This window comes from Rhea americana, unplaced genomic scaffold (assembly GCF_003343005.1).
Source record: "Rhea americana isolate MKP2758 unplaced genomic scaffold, rheAme1 scaffold_309, whole genome shotgun sequence".
NCBI classification, from domain to species: domain Eukaryota; kingdom Metazoa; phylum Chordata; class Aves; order Rheiformes; family Rheidae; genus Rhea; species Rhea americana.
The window spans coordinates 604,352-628,595 of NW_028186434.1; the positions used below are offsets into that span (position 1 = coordinate 604,352).

The 24,244-nt window shown below is 33.2% G+C and overlaps 1 protein-coding gene across 1 annotated transcript in view; it reads left to right on the forward strand.

The window, feature by feature from the left end:
- The first annotated feature begins 202 nt into the window (after window positions 1–202).
- Window positions 203–24,244, forward strand: part of ULK4 (unc-51 like kinase 4) — a 238,106-nt gene continuing 214,064 nt past the window's right edge. Inside the window, exons 1-17 of the mRNA XM_085309970.1 lie at window positions 203–245; window positions 2,840–3,023; window positions 4,274–4,373; window positions 6,234–6,373; window positions 7,656–7,818; window positions 10,625–10,726; window positions 11,537–11,620; window positions 12,946–13,021; window positions 13,659–13,754; window positions 15,637–15,761; window positions 15,898–15,970; window positions 17,108–17,207; window positions 17,665–17,769; window positions 19,107–19,167; window positions 21,084–21,265; window positions 22,236–22,282; window positions 23,108–23,186. Of these exons, the coding sequence (XP_085166096.1) occupies window positions 2,886–3,023; window positions 4,274–4,373; window positions 6,234–6,373; window positions 7,656–7,818; window positions 10,625–10,726; window positions 11,537–11,620; window positions 12,946–13,021; window positions 13,659–13,754; window positions 15,637–15,761; window positions 15,898–15,970; window positions 17,108–17,207; window positions 17,665–17,769; window positions 19,107–19,167; window positions 21,084–21,265; window positions 22,236–22,282; window positions 23,108–23,186 (1,671 nt within the window). The 5' untranslated portion in view covers window positions 203–245; window positions 2,840–2,885. The remainder of the gene's footprint in view (window positions 246–2,839; window positions 3,024–4,273; window positions 4,374–6,233; window positions 6,374–7,655; window positions 7,819–10,624; window positions 10,727–11,536; window positions 11,621–12,945; window positions 13,022–13,658; window positions 13,755–15,636; window positions 15,762–15,897; window positions 15,971–17,107; window positions 17,208–17,664; window positions 17,770–19,106; window positions 19,168–21,083; window positions 21,266–22,235; window positions 22,283–23,107; window positions 23,187–24,244) is intronic.

Here is a 24,244-nt window from a genome sequence, read left to right on the forward strand (position 1 = left end):
CAGCGTGGTGCCCCGGGCCTTCCGAATTGGCATCTTTTGAGTGAGCTTTAGTGGCAGGAGGTTTCAGACCCCGCAGCTGCTGCTCAGAGCAGGACTTTATTTGCAGATTCTGCCTAGCACGAGGCAGCAATGAAGGCCTCCCTGTCCTGTGACCGTGACGGCCATGTCCCAGGATGCATTTGCACCTCACTGGTCTTGCTGTTGTCGGATAACCAGATGTATCTGTTCCTGTCGTGAAGCCTAGCGTATGTTTGTATGATTTGTCATGTGAATGGATAACACTGCCTTTCATACACCAACATGTGGTGTCTTCCATCCATTTAACTGCATATGCTTCGTTCCCTTGATCAAATATGCAAGACAGTTTTGAAGAATTCTTGAGAAAGAATTGCAAGGAAGGGGCTATGGCTGTGTAAATTGTGAGGGTGAGGTGTGGGTTGGCAGCTTCTTTGGTTGGATGTGTTTCTGTGGCATCCCTGTTCTCTAATTTTTCTGTAATAGAGGATGATGATTTTTTTTGATTTTTTTTTTAATATTGTCCAGAGAAATAACATAATTATGCAATAGTTACCAGAATTAGAGAACAGAGATAGGGAAGTGGAGAACCCTTCTGTTCTAATACTGTATCTTTGTACCTTATTTTGAATGTTTGACAAACTGTTTCTTCCATAATTGCCTTGTTCTCATTGATAATTGAAGAAAAAGTATTTTCCTTCCTATCTTATACTGGCTGAATCTTGCCRTATCTTGCCGTTCAGTTAGTGGTAGATGAAATGAAATTCCAGAAGTTCATTACATCCTATGTAAACAAGTATTTTCTTTTACCAGTTTTGAATCAATCTTGTATTTGTTTTAGTAAACACTCTCTAGGTCTAGTTTTGTGGTATTTGATGAAAAGCAGTTCTGCATTCATCCTTTTTGTCACCATTGATTTTCTAAACCTCAGCTTTCCTATTAAATATGAGTTTTCCAGCCTTTTAAGTCTCTCCATGTGAGGCAGTTATCCATATCTTTGATCATATCAGTTGTTATTCTTTCCTGTACCTTTTCTAGCTCCATTTTGCTCTTGAGATGTGAAGAGCAGAATGCAGTTTGTGAGATGTGGGCACAGCAATGTTYTTCTGTAGTAGCAAAATGACATCTCCTGACTTGTTCTCAGTACGTTTCCTAACGGTGCCCAACACTTCTTTTTSCTTGAAGTCTTGTCTGAGAACTTGGGAATTCTCTAGTCTTCTTTTTAGGATTTGTCTATCACTCTGGGACCTTGGTGTCTCAGGAAAGAGTTGAAGTGAAATTGAGTCCTTTTATTGGATTAGGTGTTTAATGGTAATAGTGCTTAAACAGCCTTTGCTCTCCAACCTTACTGATTGTATTTGTTGCTGCATTGCCATCTTCTTTATGCTGTTTTTCTGCAGTTGTAAGATAGCTATATTGCAAATCGGTCTTGTTGGGGGCGGGGTGGAGAACAAACAACAGTTTTGTGAACAAAATGTATGAAGTCAGCCTTAAGCTGGAAGAATGTAGTACAAGGAATCTGTGGGGGAGTTAGTAGCAATATATCTTATTTCTGAAATACACTGATGTTGGGATTCTGTATCGTGCTGCTCTTAACCCAGTGGAATAGGCTAGAAGCAGAATAGAGAGCTGATACGGAGCTCTTAGTTCATGTATTACAGTTGCTGCAATATTTTAATTGATTCTCCATTGTTCAAAATATTCCCAGGAAAAAATAATTATGTAACAAAAGAACAAACCAGACTTTTCTGAAAAATATGTAATCAGTTAAATGTAAAAATGCCTGGATTTGCAACAGATGACAAATGTTTCATTTGTTTCAGTACATAAATTGAAGCATATACAATTTTACAGATAGAAGAATGGTAGTTACAGAAATAAACTATACTTTTTTATGGAATTCTCTGACTCCTACAAAGCAACACTGGCCAACAGTATTACATAGTTTTTATTTGCAAGAAATAGTTTCTAGGGAGAATCTTTAACATTAAGTCCTATAACTGAAAAAGTTATGCTGAAGTTAGTGTTGGTAAGAATACTGATTTTTCACAAAGCTCTATGTATTTCACTTTTGTTGATTAAATCAGTTATTCAGTAGGTTTAAATTATGTGGTGACAAGTTGCAGAGACATGCTTGCCTGAAATGTCCTTGGCAGAAATAGCAATCTTTTTTGACAAATCTTTAAATTCAAAACATTTTCATTTGGATGGGAGTTTTATGTAGAACAAACAAATTTAAATTTGGTAGTATGATTTTTATTTAGAGATAAAATATTTACAATCATAGAATTGGTAAGGCTGGAAGGGACCTCTGTAGATCATCTAGTCCAACATCCCTGCTCAAGCGGGGTCACCTACAGCATGTTAGACAGGGTTGCATCCAGGCGGGCTTTGAGTATCTCCAGAGAAGGAGACTCCACAATGTCTCTGGGCAACCTGTGCCARTGCTCTGTCACTCTCACAGTGAAGAAGTTCCTGCTCACATTCAGGCAGAACTTCCTGTGGTTCAGTTTTTGCCCATTGCCTCTTGTCCTGTCACAYGGGACAATTGAAAAGAGTTTGTCCCCGTTCCCTTGACACCTTCTCTGTAATTACTGGCTCAGCTGTAACTTTTGGAATATACTAAGAGGTTTGAAGTTGAAAATACTATAATCTATTCAAAATTTGTATCAGATTTCTTAGGAGGTGGCCTTCTGTCAAGCAATTATGTTTGATCTTGCTGGAAGTCTATAATCCCTGTTTTAAGAGCTGGAAGGGAACATACTACCTGCTAATGGTTATTAAATTTAAATGCTTTTCCCCTCTCTCTTCTTTTCTGCTTTAGATCTAGCAGCACATTTCCAAACTGTTGCCAGGAAAGCACTCTTGATATGGAGAATTTTATTCTTTATGAAGAGATAGGAAGAGGAAACAAGACAGTTGTTTATAAAGGAAGAAGAAAAGGCACCATTAATTTTGTTGCCATTCTTTGCACTGATAAATGCAAAAGAGCTGAAATAACAAACTGGGTAAGAAATGTTTTGCTGCTACATTTGGGGGAAAAAATTCCAAATCCTGGACAGATAGCAGTAAAAAAACTAGCAAGTACTTCTTCATATGGATTTGTCATCATTTATATCAGCTTCTTAAGCTTTTGAACGCCAAGATTAAAATGGAGGGTTTTATTTTTAATGTTTTTATTTCTGTATCTCAGGTGGTTTTACTGATGTTTACATCACAGGCCTAAATGCATTCATTGACAAGCGTACTGTTTGTCAGAGAAGCTGTCAGAGAACCTGTTATAAATAATTATGTTCATGTAATGGTTGCTTTAATTTGTTCTCTGTTGTGTAGATCTTGTCATAGGAGTAGCTTTCATGCATACCAAAAAGAAATTATTTTTGTTGAAGAAATAGCATTTAAGGTAAATCAGTTTTGATTTGTAAAAATTTGGCAAAGTTTTAAACCTGTAGCACTTCCTGAGAAATAAACTATAGTTGGTATAGTTAAACATTTCAAAATTTCAAATATTTTTTTCCAGTAGATACATTTTGTTTAATATTCCTTCCCATTATTTCAATGATACTGGGTGAGTATGGATTTATTCAAATTAAACCTTTTGTTCTTTAGAGCACAGGAAACTTTTCTACCATGAACTATTTAGATTTTGTAAATTTCAGCTTTATTACTTTACATTCCTTGTAGAAAACTGTCAGACCTCCTGTTACCACTCTGACAAGACACAGATGCTGTTTATTTATCTTGTATTATTTCTGCAGAAATACCCGTACTCTGAGTATGATAGCCAGAGACCATTAGTGATTGCTTTTGCCTGATAAGGTTAAGAATGAAGAGAAAATTTCTCCAGCTCTTACTGTACTCATTGTATTGTCTCACACTTGTCTTCTCACTGAAAAGGAATGTAGGAATGCAAGTTTGATGCCAAATTTCAATTTACGGTGTTACTATTTTAGTGATACAGAAAGGTTAAGTAGTGCTTATAATTCTATAATGCCTGTATTTGAGTGGTTGGAGAACTTTCCTATAARTTTGAAGTGGGTTAGTTGGGGAAGGTCTTTGGGGAAAGTTACTGTGCCTCTATTTACATGTTAGAGGATCATCATTACCTTTTTAGTGCATGGGAAAAGGTAAGAGAATAAGCRGTTGATACAGAATGATGTATTGTCATTTCCCTCCTCCCCCAATTTCAAATATATGTCCATTTTCTGTTTTTTTTTTTGTTTTTTCCCAATTTACTACATTAAGAACTTTGTTCTAGGTTCGTCTAACTCATGAAATCAAACATAAGAATATAGTGACTTTTTATGAATGGTATGAAACAAGCAACCATCTCTGGCTTGTAGTGGAGCTATGCACAGGTAAGATTAGCTGAAAAGCTAAGAATTCATTGAATGAGCACTTAGATCTTTGAGAAGGGTAGATAAGTTAATGATTAGATATTTGGTGTTCTCTGTAGTATACAAAAAATGTTTGTGCTTCTGGAAGCATTTTTCCAACATGTTCTGATGTTACGAAGCTAGCATACTTAAATAGAATAAGCCATGGATTTCTTGCTAAGTTTGCAGAGGCTTGAAAATTGCTTTTGAAATGTGAAAAATGCATTCCATCATTTATGTGGAGGATATCTCTTACTTGTCTTAAGGTGACAAAAGTGTGTTTCTTTTATCAGATATAGTATACTTTTGTTTTGCTAGTTTAACCACTTTTGTTTCTGTGTATTTTGGCATATTATGGGATTATTTTACATGCAGTCTTCTAAAATACATTTTTTTAAAAATTGGTACTTCCACAAGATGGAAAATTCTTTACTAAGGCTTAGTTATTTAGCATGGGGTGGGTTTTAGAGGAATGACTGATTTACTGAACAACATGAGAGAGACCTGGAAATAAAATGTTAAGATTCAGCAGTGTTGAATAAAATGTTAAGATTCAGCAGTGAGGAAGCTCTATTATGTGATTGAAGTAAAAGATCCTATGCAAAACTTCCTGATACCGTGCTTTCATTCAAGGTCTTAAACTTTGTGTTGTCCTTGTAAGAAGCTGTAAAATTTGGCTAAGATATAAATAATAGATAACCCAGGAAACCCATAGATAATTCAGGAAATGCAAACTGGGGTCTCAGGGAAACAGACTAGGTGGAGGAGTAGTGAAAGGATGAGTGAGGATGAGGAACAGGGTTTGGGGGTGATGGGAATGCGAACTTTAGGACAGGAGATTGGGAAAGGGAAGAGAAATACTGATGGAGCAACAAGCTTGTAGAAAATGGGTTGAGAAGTTCAAGTTCTTTGAACAGTCAGGACAGCAGTGACTGAAACAGGATGAGTCCCATGACATGCCTGAGAATGAGTGGGATGTGAGGAAGCAAGTGTTGGGGGTTGGATAAGGAGATASACTTTGCAAGGACAGATGAACTGTAGCAATCAATAGGTAGAAGCATAGACAGTGGATGTGAAGCCCAGGGAAGGACCAGCACATGTAAGAGAGATTTGGAAAGCTTTGTAGGTGTAATCTGATCAAAAACAAAGGCAGGGTTTGAAGGCAACTGGGGATGTTGGGATGATAGAGAAGAGACCTCTGTTGGGATAAGAAGTTCGACGTAGAACTTGTTGAACTTTTGTATGAGAAACCCAGAAAGTGAAAGTTTAGTCCTGGGTTGTTTTAAAAAAGTTTAAAGCAAACAAACAGACATACAAGAATTGAGATAGGGAAAGAGAGGAATGGACAGACATGTGAAGAATAAACAAAATCTATCTGTTGGATGATGTTAACCTCTGGCCCCAGAATAGAATTACAGTTTTCCACTGACTTCATAGGAAGGTGATAGCCTACTTTTGACTCATGCAGTTGTGGTCTGGATAAGGAAGCTGATAAATCCTGAGGGCACTAAAGTTACGTGACGTACTCTCTGAATTGTTTTGCTTCTGTTTTCTTTGTAAAATAAAGCATTATTAAAATATATTTGAAGTCATGTACTCAGTGTAATTATGGTCAAAATTAAGATTTTTTTGTCACAATCTTGGAAATAGATTATTTCTGTACATCTCAGAACTTGTAAATATTGTGTAGTTTCAAGAAGTCGAAGACTAAGAACTGTTTTTAATAGTTACTGATAATGATTTCTGCTTGATGTCTCTGAAAACTTGTATCATGTCCTTGGGAATTATTTATGTGGCCTCTTCTTTATGTGCAATTGATGACTATGTGTAAACATATTTCAGGTGGTTCTCTAGAACTGGTTATTGCTCAAGATGAACATCTACCTGAAGATGTAGTGAGAGAATTTGGTGTTGATTTGATTACTGGTTTATACCATATTCACAATCTTGGAATTATTTTTTGTGAACTGACACCTGGAAAGGTAACCAAGAATATGATTTATAGCAGACATCTCCTGTTAATTTGTGTCATCAACGTTTAAATATTTCCATTGTGCTATTGGTGAAAGGCTTAGCTCAGATTGCAAAGCTCAATATGCTTCCAATAAATGTGAACATAGTGAGAGACAGGTCTGTAGCTTGAAAGTTTCATTGAATTGATTTATTTCCTAGTTATATGTTTGACAGAATGTGATAGATTCTTTTTGAGGTAGTGTACTGAACTTGCATACTGATATGAATTAATGAAGGATTTCAGTTTTTAATCCTAGGGCAAATAACTTTATTTTTGTACCTGATCTATCATATTGCAGAGTGTTTTGAAGAATATTTTGAGAGTGAAGGTAATTAAATTTCCTGTAAATAACCTCCTGTGGTATTCCCACATATTATTTAAATTATCATCCTACTCTTGTGTAAGACAAGATTACAAATYCCTATGTATTTCTGGTTTTATATATATATACATGTGTGGAATTTATGTATAGTTTTGGCTATGTTTTTTTATTATTATTTTAATTTATGTAGTGACSAGAATGTAACTATGACCACAAGTTCTTGCTTAACAGTAGTTCTTTCCTTATTATAAGTCCTTAAGTGATCAAGTTGCCCTCCTCTCTGAATTTTCTGTAAAGTTTACAGGTCGATGGGCAGGAAGTAAGTATGTGAATAAAACATAGTGGAGATGTGGTTATATTTTTCTGTAGAAGACTGAAACTGTGAAGTACTCCTTTGGCACACTGTTCTTTCATTCAAAATGAGACTGTTTTTGATCCATCTGCCTGAATGGGCTGTCTTTCAGAGAGCGTTTTTGGGACTGTGAAATTTTCTTTACCGTGAGAATAGACAGTGACTATGTAGAGGAAACTGTATGAGCCTTGGACAAAATCTTTGGAATTTACTGCCAAATAAAATTAGAAATAATTATTATTATTTGCCTTTTCTTCAAATGAAGCAATGTTTCTTTCTACTTTCCTTTTTCTTTCCTTTGGTAACCTCATTGTTCATTTAGATTTAGTAATGAATAAACCTCTGTGCTCCATTGTGAGCTTCTTCTATAACTTTTGGTCAGAAGAAAAACAAAAGGTGGAATTAGTATGGACTTAAAAGAAAAACATTTCAGCGTATTTAGATATGACAGTGGTCATCTCTCTATATACTTAGATGATTTCAGATTGCTTTTTTTGTATAGTTTGTACTGGAAATTTCAGCAGTCATCAATTTTAAAATTTGATACTCATATTTGGATTGTCTCTATTCTTTTAGATCCTGCTGGAAGGACCTGGCACTCTGAAATTCAGTAATTTTTGCTTGGCTAAGGCAGATGGTGAAAACTTGGAAGAATTTTTTGCTTTAGTTGGATCTGAGGAAGGAGGAGGAGATGTCAGTGAAAGCACTCCGCAGAGATACCTGAAAAATAGATTCCGAGGTATAATGTATGTTCTTACTATCCAAAATTAGCTCAATCCAGGGGGACAGATTTGAAAGTTACTTAAAACTGAAGTGGTTTGTTTGTTTGTTTGTTTGTTTTTCAATTTTGAGAGGAGAGTTTGAAATATGATAGCTGTTCATTGCTCTTTTGGAGCTTACAAGATTTCTAGAGAATCTGAATAATTAACGGTTAGAACTTTGTACAATTATAGTCAAGTTGTTAAACACCCTTCCTTCTGTCATGTGATTATTTGTAAAGATTAATGTGTTTTGCCTTTGTTCTGGCAATGGAAAACAAGATCCATAAGTTTTCTGTAAGCAGGTTTTACAAATTCCACTTATAGACAATTTTTTAAGTAAGCTCAAAAGCAAGCTTTTACTGTTATTGGAGTAATACTATTCAGAGGGATCATAACATGGAGAAAATAAGAAACAGCACTTGAAAGTGAGTAGGAAGAGAAGAAACAAATATGTGGTCCAAATTCTGAGTTTTACAAAAACAAATTTAGCTAAAAGCTGGAAAAGTATACTTCTGTCTTATGTATGATAGTCATTCTTGACCTTTACTTGTTCTAAATAGGCTTCAGGTTATCTTTGAATTGAAGCTCAAGTGCAGATGATTAGGTATGAGGCTTGAGAGGTTAAATAAGTGTRATTTCAACATAACTATATAATTGGAGGTGGCTTATTCTGAATTGCCTTCTGCAGCTTGACATCACATCTCAGCAATGCAGTTTAATGTACAAACATTCTATTATGAGTGAATTTTCAGTAACTTCTAAAATGTTCTTGATACTTTTTGCATTGACAAAGGAAAAAAACAAAATTTCAAGAATTGAGAGTCCCACCAAAAGCCCAAGCCAAAGTGAGTTATATGAATAAGATTTGAAATTGTTCAAGGTAGCTAATTAAATGAAAGTATTAATTCTTGGTTTGGGTTTGTTGAGGGGGCTTATTTTTTACTATTTGCTTACTATTTGCCTAGTAATGGAAAAAGTAAAACTGTGAAATACCTGTGAAATAACAGAATTTCAAGAATGAGGAAAATWACATTGAATTTCTCTAATTTAAAATTCAAACTGGCTTTCCTAATTCATGAAATTATATTTCTATTAGTTGATATAGGGTACATATTCCCCCCCCCAAAAAAAAAAAAAGAAAAAACAGAATTAAAGGACATAGTATACTTAAAGTTTTGTGCCCCAGTTATAAAGCAGTAACTGAAGAACAGGGAAGTAATTGATTTTGCAAGTATGAAAAAATAAAGATAAGTTGCTTTAGAAATTAACGATACTTTGTCTCAAAAGTTGGAGCTAAGGAATTATTTATGGATTTTTAAAAATATACATTTCAGGTTTGCTCCGTAGGGTCTAAGACTGAATTTTGTTAACTTCTTGTTAAATGTATACATAAAGTTCAGTAAGTATTACACAGACTGTTACTTCTTCCATTGGAGACTTTACACTGCTCTTAGGTGTGCATTTAGCAATAGTTAAGAGATTGTCTTTCATGATTTTATTGATATACTGATGTAAGACTTTCAGTGTACTTTTTGATATAAATGGTCCAAGTCCATGTGATTTTTTTTTTTTTTTTTTTTGCACAAAAGGGTTATTGTACTTCTATTTCAATGGACAGATCCATGCAAATGCAGTAGGCTGCAAATGCTATTTTTTAATCATATATTATGAAAAATTCAGAATCTTGATTTTAACATTCAAAATCTTTTAATAGTCGGTATCTTGGAATGTCTTGGGCTTCTCTTTCCAAAGTAATGATGTGTCATAGCAATTACTGGTATCAAGAACAATGGAATTTTCAGCAATATTTTCTGCAAACAGTGTTTTTTTTTGTTTGTTTGTTTTTTTTTTGTTTTGTTTTTTTAATACTTCGCTATCTCCTGCTAAAGTTCATACTGCAAGTGCTAAGACAAACAACAGATTTTTATTCCGGAAGAAATACAGATCTAATCTTTTTCCTGTTACCTTTCAGAACAGCTGTCGTAAGGTATATGGTTATGACCTATCCTCACTTTTTTTTTAAGTGAGGATAGGTCAACAAAAACAAAAACCCTCCAAAACCTCCAAGAACCAAAGGAACAAACAAACAAAAAAACTTTCTAAAGGACTATGAAATAGACATTTGTGCCAAGTTTGCAATTTTTGTAGAGATCTTAGAGGAATTAGTTACTGTGTAGATAGAAAAAGAAATAGGCAGTAGTTTCAATGTCAGGACAAGTTAGGATTTTGCAGATAAGCTGCTATAATTTGAAATGTAGCATTTTCACACTGTTTCAGTTTGAAAATAGCTATAACTAGTTTAGATCAAGGATCCAGCTTGACAACTACTTTGATTTTTGTAACAGAACTTTCTAATTCTTTGGAAGTTTGTCTTAAGATGCCTTAATTCTATTTATTTATTGTTTTTGAACCTGAAGTAACATAATTGTATTTGTTACTCACATGAGAATTATATTGGCTTTCCATCTGCTCAGTTTGCTTGGCTCTGAATCTCTCAAGATATGTTAAAACACTCCTCATGTTAATTGCGTTAGGAAAGTATGGCACAAACCAAGTTGGGTAATGGAAGTGAAATAAACAATAGGATAGCTTCTGTAATCTTACCTGATTCAGTATAGATACAGAGAGGAAGTATTACTGTTGAAATTATTTCAGTATTTTGGCTTTTCTTATCTTAAGTGAGTTAGTGATATCTTTACTTAGTGTGTAGACAAAGTTTAAAGTGTTGCACAGGATAAATGCTGAATCAGTAATAAAGTGCATTGTGCATATTGTATTTTGTAGGCTCTCCATTATACACAGCTCCAGAGGCAATAAGGGGAGAAGACTTTTCCAAATCCAGTGATCTGTGGTCCTTGGGCTGTTTACTTTATGAAATGTTCTCAGGTTGTAAGTTTGTGTATTTATTTAATATCTGTGATAATGAGAACATAGGTTTTGGTGTCAATGTAAACTCTGGTTGACTTTCTAGGGAAGTTAAGACAGATAATTTGAGATAGGTGTTAAAGATTTGTTGAAGAGTATACCAAATTTACTTTTTTATATATTTAAGCTCTTAATGAGGTCTTTATAAACAATCAACTGAAGTAAGTGTTGAATGACTGTTTTGACTGGTATCTGAATATGTTAACCACCTGTACTTAAATATTATGATTTAAAAATATAACCATACTCACATTCTGGCATTATGTTTTTCCTCTCTTCAGCATTAAACTCTGGGTACGTTCATTTGATCTTTGAAAGAGAAAGCTGATTCACTCGTATAAGGCTAGAATCATTGGGTTTCCTGCAGATAAAGTGATCATTAGCATTGGCTGCAGCTGGAAGGGAAATTTCAGCACAAAAGAGAAATATAATGCAGTCTTCTGGAGTCTTAGACAATATGCTGCTTTGTTGGATCAGCATAGCTATACAGATGTTGAGATTTCTGCGTACACCTTCTATTTCTGCCTTATTGCTGATTTGCACAGAGCTACAATGGTGCTATCTGTCAAGCCATCTTAGGTGCCTATTCTGTCCTTGGTATCTGAGGTTTTATGTTTAAATTGGCAAGCAAACTTGGTAAATGGAGCTCAGACGGAAGGTTTATTTCCTTTGACATTTCCTTAGGAAAATGAGCTCATCATACATCATTACACCTGACAGTCATTTTGAAGTTTGGTTGATCTGTCAATAAACTTTTTTTTTTGTCTGTAGGAAGACCACCATTCTTCTCAGACAACTTGGCTGAACTAATTGAAAAGATTTTATATGAGGATCCATTGCCACCTAGACCAAAGGGTAACATTCTACTATAGTTAAATGGATTAATTCAGTATAATACTTGAAGTTTTATTTTTCAATGTTTCTTCTAAGGCAGAGTATTTAAGATTAACTTTGTTGTCACAGGTGAATGTTAATGTTGGCCAACCTTTGATATGAACTTTCTCTTTTAATCATGAATGCTTATTTCTGACTTGATGAACAGACATAACTTTTAAAGAATTAAGAATTAATTAAAGAATTAAAAATAAGTCTGCATTCTGGAATGGAATTTTTGAATTCTGTTACTCTGGGCATCAGTGATATTTATGGAGACGCTTAAATGTTAGTGACTCTTTCCAGCTTATAGTAATGTAGTGGAAACAGTGACTATTAGAATACAGTTTTTGTTACTTATTTTCATTCTAAATGATACTTTGTTTTTGAAGTGGATAAATTGTGTTTCCTGGCTTTGATCTCTCAGAAATAAAGTCTGTCATTAAATAAGAATTCTGGAAACTGCTTTTATGTAATGGCATACAGTAATAGTTCTCTTAAAATTGTCACAGTTTCAATAGATTTAATTTTAGTTAATGTCTTTCAGCTCCACTTCTTGCTAATACCTATGTGATTCTCTTTTGTCCCTTCTCGTGAAAGGCATAAACTCCCCCTTTTTTTTCTCAGCTTCGTCAGGAAAGGATAATTATTTACTTTGGTTTGTACATTTGTACTATAAGTCAAGATGAAAATGTTTCTGAATCAGCTGATGCTTGTGGTATTTTAAGACTACTCATTTATTTGTTGGATAAGTCTTAACTTTAAAATTTGAAATATTTTATAGGACTGTATTAAAAATTTTSAATAATTACTAGTATATGGACAACACTTCATATAAGCTTCAGACACTTTCATTGTAGCTAATGGCAGGTTAGTGTGAGAGAAGCTTTAATATGTTTTGTGGACAGATACTTGTAAATACATTTTTTTTTGTGCATTATAGGAAACAGTTTAGAAAATTCCGATTATTTCACTAGTTATTAAAAACTAACAAAATTTTAGTTAAAAAAGAAATTTAATTGGAGGACAACTTTTCTTTTTTCTTGTGTGTGAAACAATTTTAATGAGTTCCGTGACCAAGCATCTTTTTTTTTTTTTTTTTTTTAAAGGATCCTTTGAAATACAAAGAGTTCATATTTAGGACTCCTTATACCTTCAGATTCTTTTTAAAATGAAGTTACTGTTATTCTTAAAACTGTTCTAGTATGATCTACAGATAATGATTTGATCTGCATTGTGTGACAATTATTTTGGCTTTTGCTGCTGAATACTTTCATATTATACTTATGAAATGCTTCTGTTTACAGGTTCTGCTTTTCAGAAACCTTCTGCAGAGTTCATTAGTTTGCTTGGTAGTTTACTTCAAAAAGATCCACAGAAAAGGTAAACTATCCATCTACAACAGTTGTTTGTATCACCCTTTTTCACCTCTAGAAAAAAAATCATTGCTATGATACTTTATGTATAGTATTTTCTAGATGAAAAAAGATGTGAAAATCTTCATCMTTCACATAAAGGAACATATTGTGCTCTTCCTCATGCAAAGGTTTATGTAATTAATATTTTGATTGAATATATTTTTGTAGTTGGTGCTAAATAGACAACTTTATAACAGAAATGACGGGCAGTTTTAAAACCAGATGGCATTGCTGTTCCAGAGGGATGGATGTATCTATTTTTATTAGGCTTTGCTATATGGATGCTATACTTAAATTGTTAAATAATGTAAGATTATCTGATTACCCAGTAGGGTAATTCAGGTAACTGAAATGCTGGGACTGACCATGCAGTTTCCTTTGTTCTTAATCTCATTCTTCTGTGTTGCCTGCCTCTTCCATTTTGATTTGAGTTAGAAAGTCCTATAAAAGAACTTTTTTTAACCAAATAAAAGTGAAAGACAGGAYTAATTAATCTAGATGTAGTACCATTGTATTCAAAACTTAACCTAGTATCTCTTCATGTCACTATATTCTGTCAATGCTTCCCGCCCCCCCCCGCCCTTCTTCATCTTCTCCAAAAGGTTGAATTGGACAGACCTATTGCAGCATCCATTCTGGAAGGGCTCCCTTAGCCACTGTGATAATGATTCTGCAAACAGTCGAAACATAAGCCTAAGGTACTGTAGGTTCAAGAAAAATTTCTTTTATAGTAAGTATGATAAGTGTAAATTAACGTGTATATGTATACACACACACACACACACATACACACACAAAAATATAAATGAACATATATATACTATAGATGTCTATTTACTTTCTGATAGTCATAATTTTTCTATACCTTTCTTAGTTTTTGAATTTTGCTTAGGGTTTTCATGTTGTTAACTAATCTAGTGAATGGAATTTTACACTATTCAATTAACAGTTTTCAATGTTTAGGAGTTATATTATCCTGTAAGTATATTACAGTATCTGTTCATATTCAACAAATTCCTTTGTCTCTAGAATRTTTTTAAACTTCTTACTGAGGTAAATTAACTGTTTTCGTCTTAATTTGTTTATATAATAATGACGCATAATAATTTGACTTAAAATACTCTTTGAAAGCTTTTGGAGAGTTTTATAAATTTGGATGAATGTTACCTCTATTTTTATTGAGACTTTTTGTTTGTTTTATATATTAAAGCTTAGAACATTACAAAGCCTATCAGTACAGTATCCTAGATTTGTGTGTTTCAGCCTTATATCCTTGAAAATGCAGCTAACCCGTATTCTTTGCTTAAAATATTAATCTAATGATTTTTTTCCTTAAACTTATAGTATTCTACACTGCTATATACGCAAAATCCTCGAACTGCTTGTGCAAATAGGCTCTATGTATTAACATAGCTGGCTCCTTCAAAGCTTCTGTTGTTTTACTGTTTTTTTTCCTTTCTTTTTTAAGTTTGAGGGTATTGTTAGTTATGAACATTTGTTCCAAGTATTTGAAAGACAGTTTAGGTTCTAATCCATGGAATTACTCTGAAAACAGAATAACTGTTTTTAAATGCTGAATGCTTTTTTGTTGCGTCTATTTTTTATAATCTCTCTTGTGTTGTTTAATTCCCTGTTTCTGGTAACACTGCTGCAGTATTTCTGGTACTAGTGTTTATTCTAGCTTGAGACATTGTTCACTGTCTTTTGATTTTATTACCCCTTTCACCACCAAGGCAGATAAAGAATCAAGATTTAAAGTTCATAACTCAAAATAGGAATTTATTAAAAGTATTACTGAGATTATCAGCCATCACCACAATGATCATCTTTGAGCAATTCTGAAGGAATTGGAAGAATCTTAATCCCTTAGAAAGGATTAGGCTATTTGACTTTATTCTTGAGGGTTTTCTAATGCCTCTTAAATAGCCACTGAGGTATGTAGTAATTGACAAATCTGACAAACCTGGGAGAGGGCCTTAAAATGCTGCAGAAACCCTGTATGTTTTGCTTTCCAAATATGAGGACCATATACCTATTTTCTTCACAGTAGGGAGTAGACTAATATTTGATATCCTAGAGACCATTCAGGAAGGTTGTGTGATCCAGTACCATGTGAATAACAGGGAGTGCATTTAAAAGAAAAATAAATTAAAAAAGAAGAACTTTGCAAGTTAAGCAAAAAAAAAAAATGTTTTTTGCTGATCTTAATCCAGGTTACAGACTTCATTATTAAAAGTATGTTTGTTGTGACTTTTTCCTGTGAAGACTGAAGGATGTCTTTACAGGTTTTAGTATTTCTTTTTAGCTCTGACGTAATTGGTATAAATTTGGCTTTTCAAGTTTTATTGAGGAAGTTGGAGAATTACTAATATTCCGTAAGTCACTTGCTAAAAACTTGTTTGTCAYCATTGATATTATTGGTATAAAAAGCATTTGTGAAGCATGTACCACAACAGAATACTAGCCTAAGTCTACGACAATGATTTCTAAATCCTATGTTAATAATTGTAACAAATAACAGCTATGATCCTTTTGATTTTTTTTTTCTTTTTAACATGTGTGATATCTCTTATTAAACAGTAGTGAAGACACGGAGTCATCTGTACCTTGGAATGCCAAGGAGCCAGTAGATACTCATAAAGATCTGGATAACCTGTCATCCTCAAGAACAGATAATAAGCTGCCCAGCAATTCTTTCAAAATAGGTAATGTTATTCATTGCATTATTTTGAATTACTTTGTGTCCTGTGGATTGTTAGTCTCTTAATCTCATCAATATACTTATTTCCTATGTTTTATTTCTTTTTAACTTCTGAAAGCAAGTTCATGTTCTCTTCTCAGTAGAAAATCTGACTGAATTGCGACCGAAAAGTGCAGTTGATGGTGAATCAAATGAATCCATATTTCTCCTCAGGTATGAAAAACAAACAAACAATTACTTGAAAGTAATGAAGCATGTAGCAACCTAGAATAATTCTTTCAGTCTTCTAATTACAAGTCATTTTTTTTTGACTAGGAAATTAAACTTCCAAGCAGATTCTCTCTCTTTCTCTCCCTCTCTTTTAAACCTAAGAATTAGCACCTATTATTTGTAAAAATAAACCTATTATATGTAGTTTTATTTAGTTAGTAGAGAATATTTAAGTGCAACTTGATTATGCGTTTTAAACTGAATTTTCTGTCTAAAATAGATAAAACATGCCATTTTTAATGTAATAAAAAAGAATGAGAACTCTATTTGATTGATTTAATAAGTATCTTTTAATGAATGTATTTTCTTGATTAGCAAAAGGTAATATATACACTTAGTTGCAAATCAGAGATTTAATTATCTGAAAAAGAAAACTAAAACTAGAAGCTAAAGATACAAACACTAAACAATATCAATGTTACTGTTTAAGTCACAGTTTCCTAGTCTACTGACTTAAATAATTCTAACATTGATTTTAAATACTTAATGCATACCATCTGTAATGAGTCCAGTAGGGATTTTATTAAAACTGCAGACATACATTGTTCTGATGTCTCCTTTTTACCTTTTSTAATTAGCAGACAGGTTTTTTACAAAAGAGGATTTCAAAACTTAACACAACTCACATTCCTATACCAGAATCAGTCAGTTCCAATATCTGTTCCTTTTCAAAGAGTTGGCAATCAGAAGAGAAGAATAACATAAAGTAAATTGTGATCTTGTCAAGTTAATTCTCTTGGGATGTTGTTTGATGACATGTTAAATATTAGGAGATAAGACAGTAATATTTTAACATTAAGCTTGGAAGGCTGACTGTGGGTGGAAAAATAATCAAATTATATTCATTTAAACAAAATGCCCCAAGCCTTCCCGTTTCTAACCAACAAACAAATCCTAACTTTGTTAGGACATATCTACAGACGGGAAGTCCATGTTTAGTTGATGGAGCAACTATAGCATTTGTGCMTGTCAACTTTGAAAGTTTACTGTAAGATACGAAGGTTTAAAAAAAAAAGAATTGTAATTTTGCAGTGAAACCTAATGTGTTCTTTGTGGTTTTTTTTGTTGTTGTTGTTTAAGCTCTCGTCCCACTCCTAGAACTAGCACTGCTGTAGAARTAAGTGATGGTACTACTGCCCCAATCCAAAATTTTCCCCAAAGAGATTCATGCTTGGCAAAGGTGAGTGGAAAAATAATAGAGGGATGGTAGTATCTTCATAGTCAAAATTTTAGCCTGGAATCTATGACAAAATCAACTTTCTTCTTGTTTATGCTATATTTATAATAGAAAAACAGTTCTTATAGTAGGTAAAGTTACTGTTTTTTAAATTATTACACCCCTCCCAAACCCATAAAAAGAGATAACACTATCTTCCTAATCTACTTTTTGAAATTTAGGTTGCAAGCTGTTTGGGCCTGGGACTGTTTCCTTGTATGTGTCTGTTTATCCTAGTTTCTAGTTAAGAAGTCTAAGCCCCTTATGCTGCTACACAAATAAAAAGTAATTCAGAATATTAATTATTTACATGACTACACTGTTGGGTATAATCTTTAAAGAAAATATTGCAGGGATAAACAAAGATACCTCTTGCACCTCTTGCAAGGCTGACTTTTTTTAAACTTTGTTCTTGTTCTAGGCTAAAAATATGTGCTTAAGTCAGCAGGATATGGAGTCAACATTGAAAGAACTCATTTACACTGAATCTGATCTTATCGTAACACCAATCATTGACAATCCAAAGGTACAGTAAAATAAAATGTTAGATTTAGGAACTGATGGGTGAGGCTATTTTTGCAGATAAAGCTTAAGTCAGGGTGAAACTCCTTTCCTGTATTTTATAATTCTCATTCTAAAACAGTTCCACCCAGTCATCTGGCAAGCGCTCATGCAGGTTTTTGGCAGTCTTTTATAGTGCTATTGTGCTGCTAACTTGGGGAATTGATTTATTTGGGGATTGAATATTAATATTAAAGAATTTCCTACTTGGAATGGAAGTGGAGATTCTGAGAGCTACTGATGCATTTGAATGCCACCTCTGTAAATTCTTAGTTCTACCTCATGATTTGAGTTCTGCCTCATGAAGCCTTAGCCCTTTACTGTTTTTTTTGCTTACTACAAGAAATGAGATTAGGGAGCGTGTATATACTGACATTGATCTCCTTACCATGCAATGGCAGGCTCAGAATCAACACAAAATAGCCCGCTAAGTTCCAGTGACACGTAATCAGAGTCATTGCATACTTTGCAGTCTTAGGACTAAAGGACAATACTTACACCTAGTAAAACTGAAGAGCTTGTTAATTTAATCTCTTAGAACTGGACCTATTAGATGCTGGCAGAACTTTAAAAGCCAAAATGGCAGATTTATTTGTTTGCATAATAGAAATTCGTTATGTTCTGCAAACCCATGGAGTTGAACTTTTTTAGAGAAAAAGCTCTCTATTCACATCATGGCTTCATCTATCAGAGAAAAACTCTGACAGAGAGAGAAAAACTCTATGCAGTTGCCTTTGTGTATACTGTAGGTGCTGAAAAATCACACTCAGTGTACAGTGTTTGAGCAGCTATACTAGAAAATGTGCTGTGAAAAAGAACATTTGAAAAGATTAGTCAGTGCTAGTATGAATGCTCATATTCCAGGAAGATCTGGTGGGGGKGTGTGTGTGTGATACTGTGTAGTAATTGCTTAAAGATTTCATGGGCTCTCAACTGCATGTCAGACGAATCTTTTCAGTAGCTTTTAAAAACCAAAACCAAGCAATCTTCTGCACAGAAGTGAGATAAAAATGTAAACTGAAAACCCCCAAACATTTTGTATTCTCATTTAAAAAAATTAATTGCATGGAAGGACTGACAATGTAATTATACCCGAAGGTTGCATTAAATCCARATATCTGCTTGAAAAAAATATGTAGCAGAAAATAGTTGAAAATGCTTTGATAATGTAGTCATTTGTGTACCCATCCTGTACTGTTTTTGTATCTTTTTGTTTTCATGTTCAACTACTTAAAAGCTTTCAGAAATGCATTAAGACATCTCAAGTGAATCAGGTCATAACGTTTTTGTTTGTTTTTCCAGATAATGAAGCCAATGCCGGTTAGATTTGACTTGAAAACTTTGCATATACCTGCACATTCAGGTATGGCTCTACTAAAGTTGTTAAAATTTGTCAGTTCTGCATATGATTGTGTAACATGTTATCACTAGACCTGTAGCCTCCCTTTGTGGACAATGAATTGGCACAATGCAAGGGAGAACTAATAATTTTTTTTTCTTTTGTAATTTAAGTTGCATATATAATATTCATAGCTAGACCAATTTGGAGTAGATTTTTCAATTATACTCCCTTTCTCTCTCTCCTGCCCTATTCAGCTACCAACCTGTGCTCAAAATCTTTTAAAATAAGATGGCAGCAAACCAGCAGATTTTTATTTGTAGTATTTTTGGAAATAACTAAGGCATTGTAACTGAAATACTCAACAGAAAGGATTAAAATTTGACAGAAGCCAATGAAAACAGGATCTAAAAACTTGCCTGTTGGTCAACTGTAGCACTAGACAGTGTTGCCGATCCCACCTGTAAAAGTGAAATGTTCCTAATGGAAATGAAGAGTTGTTCATTTTATTTTTCTTCTAATGTTTAATAAGGCTGTTGCTTCTAAAAACAGAAGACTTCTCATTGTCACAAGTATAACATTTCTGCCCTTGGAACATTTCCTCTGGTCTCTTTAGGCAAGTATTATTAGGCTTTGCTATACTTAATGAGGGAGTTCAGCCAAAAATGTACTACTCCTCATAGAATTCAAATGGTGGCTCTTCCTAGAGATAATAAAGTTCCTTTTTTTTTCTTTTTTTTTTTCTTTTTGTAAAGAATCTATTTTGTAGCATTACTGTGTTTAAAGAAAACAAAAATGGTTGGAACTGAACACAGTGTCCCCAGTATCTCAATCAAAATTGTAGTAGCAGAAAATTTGAGGTAAAGTCCTCGATAAAAATGCTCTGATTTGAGTGCCTAAAGGGCTGGCATTTTATTTCATAGTGATTTTAAGCACCTAAATCATCAGTCTGATGTTCTGATATGTTTTATTGTTTTTATTTACTTAATATGGGACAGTATTTTCTAAGATTGTGATGATTTCAAGGTTGCAGATTTTTTTCTGGGCAGTTTTCTAGTCATTTTAGAAGATAATGAATCTATTGCCTGTCAGCATTTTTCTGTTATGATTAAAAGTAGTATCAAAATTAAGATRGATACCTGACATTTGAAACTCTTTTTACCCTTACTAATATAAATTAGAATTGCCTTCATTTGTCAGTGTTGTTACTTGTATGTAAAATTGTTATAAAAGACAGAAGACTAGCTCTTAATATTCTGTACTAAAAGTGTCTCGGAATGGCAGATTACCTGAGAATAAATGCAAATTGAGGGAATGTATAGTTATTAGAGTGGATTGAGCTTAGCCCTTGAGAGTGATTGATATGGAAATCTTTGAAAATTTTCTGTTCACATATAGCGATCATTGACTTGCAGAGCACAACGTTTATGCTAATTGTCCTTAACGGCTGTTGATTTTTTTTTTTGTCTTATTGAAGTCGTGTGCGCTCTGCTACTACTAAAACAGATGGATACATAAACATACATATATGAATAATTTTACACGTTTTAAATTTATTGCAGTTGTTTTTGAGTAGATTTCACTGACTTTTGCTACCTTTYGAAATTCTCTAATGAAATTCTATTTTCTTATTAAAAATCAGGAATGATTAAGGATAAAAACAACTTTTCTTAAACTCGTCAGCATGTACTTAACCAAATAAAGCCTGAAGACTTTCCATTTTCGATAATCTTTTTAAGTGTTTATTTTTKTTGTATTTGTCATTTATGAATTTATTTTATGTATATATTATAATGCATTTATTGCTGCCTTTTAATATTTTAAATGCTAAAAATATGGTTAAAACATCAATGTGTATAAAAGGCATTTCAACATTTGAATCTAATGTAGTGTGTTAAAGATTTGTTACCTTTAACCACTTGTTTGTTTCTTATCATTAGCTGAGAAACTATTATCTATGAAAGACATGGACTGGAATGACTTCTTGCAACAAATATGTTCATTGCTTGATTCCATTGAGAAGAATACAGGAGCAGCACGTTCTAAACTGAACTTACTGCATTATTTGTGCACTGTGGCTGTCCATAATGAAGTTGCAAGCAGGCTAATGAGCTCTCAGCTGGTAAATAATAGAGCTCTGAAGAAATCAACATGTTTAACATACTTGTCATTGTAGCAAAAATCAGTTACCTTTAGTTCTATTTCAAGAAACCATTGTTGTACTGACCAAAATAATACAGCAAATTAAGTACAAAACAATGAAAAATGCCTATGAAACTCCATGTCAGATTTTTAAAAGGAGCTGAGAGAAATTAATTCTTTCTCTTAGATTTCAGATGCTTTTATTTGTGGCTTAGATTTGTGATATGGTGTTGTTTATTTTAATGGTTTCTACCCTTGATGGAGAGTTTGAAATTGCRTATGATGAAATGTTACAGTCTTGTAACGTTTGGATGGAGAGTTTGAAATTATGTATGATGAAATGTTAGTCTTAAATCGTTAAGTATGTGACAGAGAAGACTGGTTGAAAAAAGTAYGTTTGAATTGTTAAAATCAATTTTATTTGACCATATCTCCATAAAGATTAATAAGAGAATCTTTCTGAACAAAAAACAATAGAACTTGCATTAAGCACTGCTTCAGAGAGCATGCTCTCATAAGTCTGTTTTAAAGTATTTTTCTAACATATATTCTAATATTTGCTAATTATTATTGTTAATTCTCACAAAAATAAATTTTATTGCTTGTTGGATAATATTATATGATAACTTGTAGATGAAGGTAATGCAGTTTTGCTCTGTATAGTGATATTTCTAAAGAAAATTTTTTTCAATACACTAAATCCTAAATATATATCAGTATAAGACAGGAATATAAAAAGAAAGGATATTTCTCCTCTCAGATTGCCATCACTTGTTTTGAATCAACATGGTTGGGCAATATCCACAGTATTCTGCTATGATACTTTTTRCATATGCTATCCAAATCTATTTTTACATAATAACTGATATTTTGATTTTTTTTTTAATATCACTGAGGCATGTCGGATTCCTGAAAATCACTAATGTTTATGTATCTCCTTTAAACTGTAGTTTCCAGTATTAATACAGCAGCTGCGTGCAGCCACCAACTGGGATATGTAAGTAACAATTATTTTAAATTAATTTGTTCAAATATGGATTATCTCTGAGTTTTTTTTTTTTTTTTTTTTTAAGAAATAATTCAAGTGTTTTGGGTAATTTTCTGGCCCATCAAACCTGCTGTGGTGTACGTGATTGACAGTTTGCAATGTATGTAACATAACATTTTTTCAGTGTTGACTTAATATTCTGTTATTTTTCAGGACCAAAGACTATAGAAAATCTCTAAAAATTTTATCTAAAAGCGGTATATTTTAGTATATCAAATAGCATTGTTAAAAATCCCTGAATAAACCAACACATACCATAATAGGAATAAAATAGATATAATGGTAGCTTTTATTTAAAACACGCGAGCACACGCGCGCACACACACACACACACACACACACACACACACACCAGTGCGCACACACACCTGTTGGAAATATTTCAAGGTGATAGTGCCCTCTGCTGCTTGTTTTATAAATGCTGATATGTTTGGCAAAACATAAATGAAATCTGTAGTAAAAAGTTTAATTGATAATGTTTTTCTGTATTATAAGAGTGCTGTGATGACGAGCATGGCTAATTAGTATGACTATAACAAACTAAAGCATCTTCATCTTCAGCACTAGAGGAAAATAAATTGAATTGAAATGCTGAAATAATCTGGTAATTAAAACACAATGGAAAATGAGAAGAATGTCCAAGCTGTAAATAGTGCTTCAGAAATTTCCTGCTGTTAGTAATCCGTGCAAAATATAGATAGTATGACATATTTCTTTCTTTGTTATTTTTTAACTTTGTTTTTAATGCACCTTAAAAAAAAATTTGGTCTGCAGACGTGCCAAAGTTGCTCGAGTGATTGGTTTACTGGCATTACACACATCTGAACTCGGAGAAAACGTTCCTGTTTCTGAGGTAGTTTTCTGGTTTGCTTCTTCTTTTTCTTTTTTTTTTTTTTGGGGGGGGGGAGGGAGTGTTTATTAATGCTTTTATTATTAATGTCAGTTTTCACATATTTTTTTTTGACTTTTGCTTTTTCCCCCGCATATATGAAAATGGGAATATAATTAATTACGTTAATGAAGCATATAAACCTGTTTGTGTGTGGTGGTGGTGATCTTGACTAAACCATGGCTGAACTATCCACCAAAGATAAACTCTAGCCTTTTTTTCTTTTCTCAAAGTGAAGTAGTCACTTTCACACTATTTTGTTTAATTAGTATTAAAATATTTTAATTATTTAAACTAGTTTAGATTTAAAAATTTAGATTGAGAGAAAAGAATTATCAAAAAATTTTCATGTCTTGAAAGTAATTTTCATATATGTAATCTAAAATCAGATAACTATTGGCAGTATATAAAACTTGGTAGTTCATTTACAAGAAAAGAAAGTTTCATTTTGAGAAAACTAAAGAACACTGTAGCTCATAAATTCCTAAATAACTCCTAAGTGAACTGTGAGTTTGTTGAACGTTCCAGTGGACTGCCAGCTCTTATACGCTGTGTGATGCTTAGAAATATTTATTTATTTTCTAGCTTTTAGGTTATTAAAAAAAATCTTTAAAACAGTGTCATATGCTGCATTAAGATATAATGCTGTAACTTGTAACCTTACATGAGCAAGCTGGTGCCCCAGCTGAAGTTTTTTGATGGTTGCTGTGATTTAGGAAATGTCAAAAACGAGCTATAGTCAGTTAGAACAATGTAATGTGAAATGCTTAGCTGTGATTCAGTTCTTAGAGACAAAAATTAGTGACACAAAATCCTGGAGTTGGCAGCCCTAAATAAGGTTCTTTTTGGTGGTCTTATAAGACAAATTTGACCTTTACATAAGAGAATGAAGAATGGATGTACTGACCCAGTCCAAAGGTCTGTGAGTGGACATATGGAAAAACATGTAAGAGTACTGTAATCATTCGTATTTCTCTATAATATGCTCTACACCCAGTGATATGCAGCTCTGGGACTTTCTS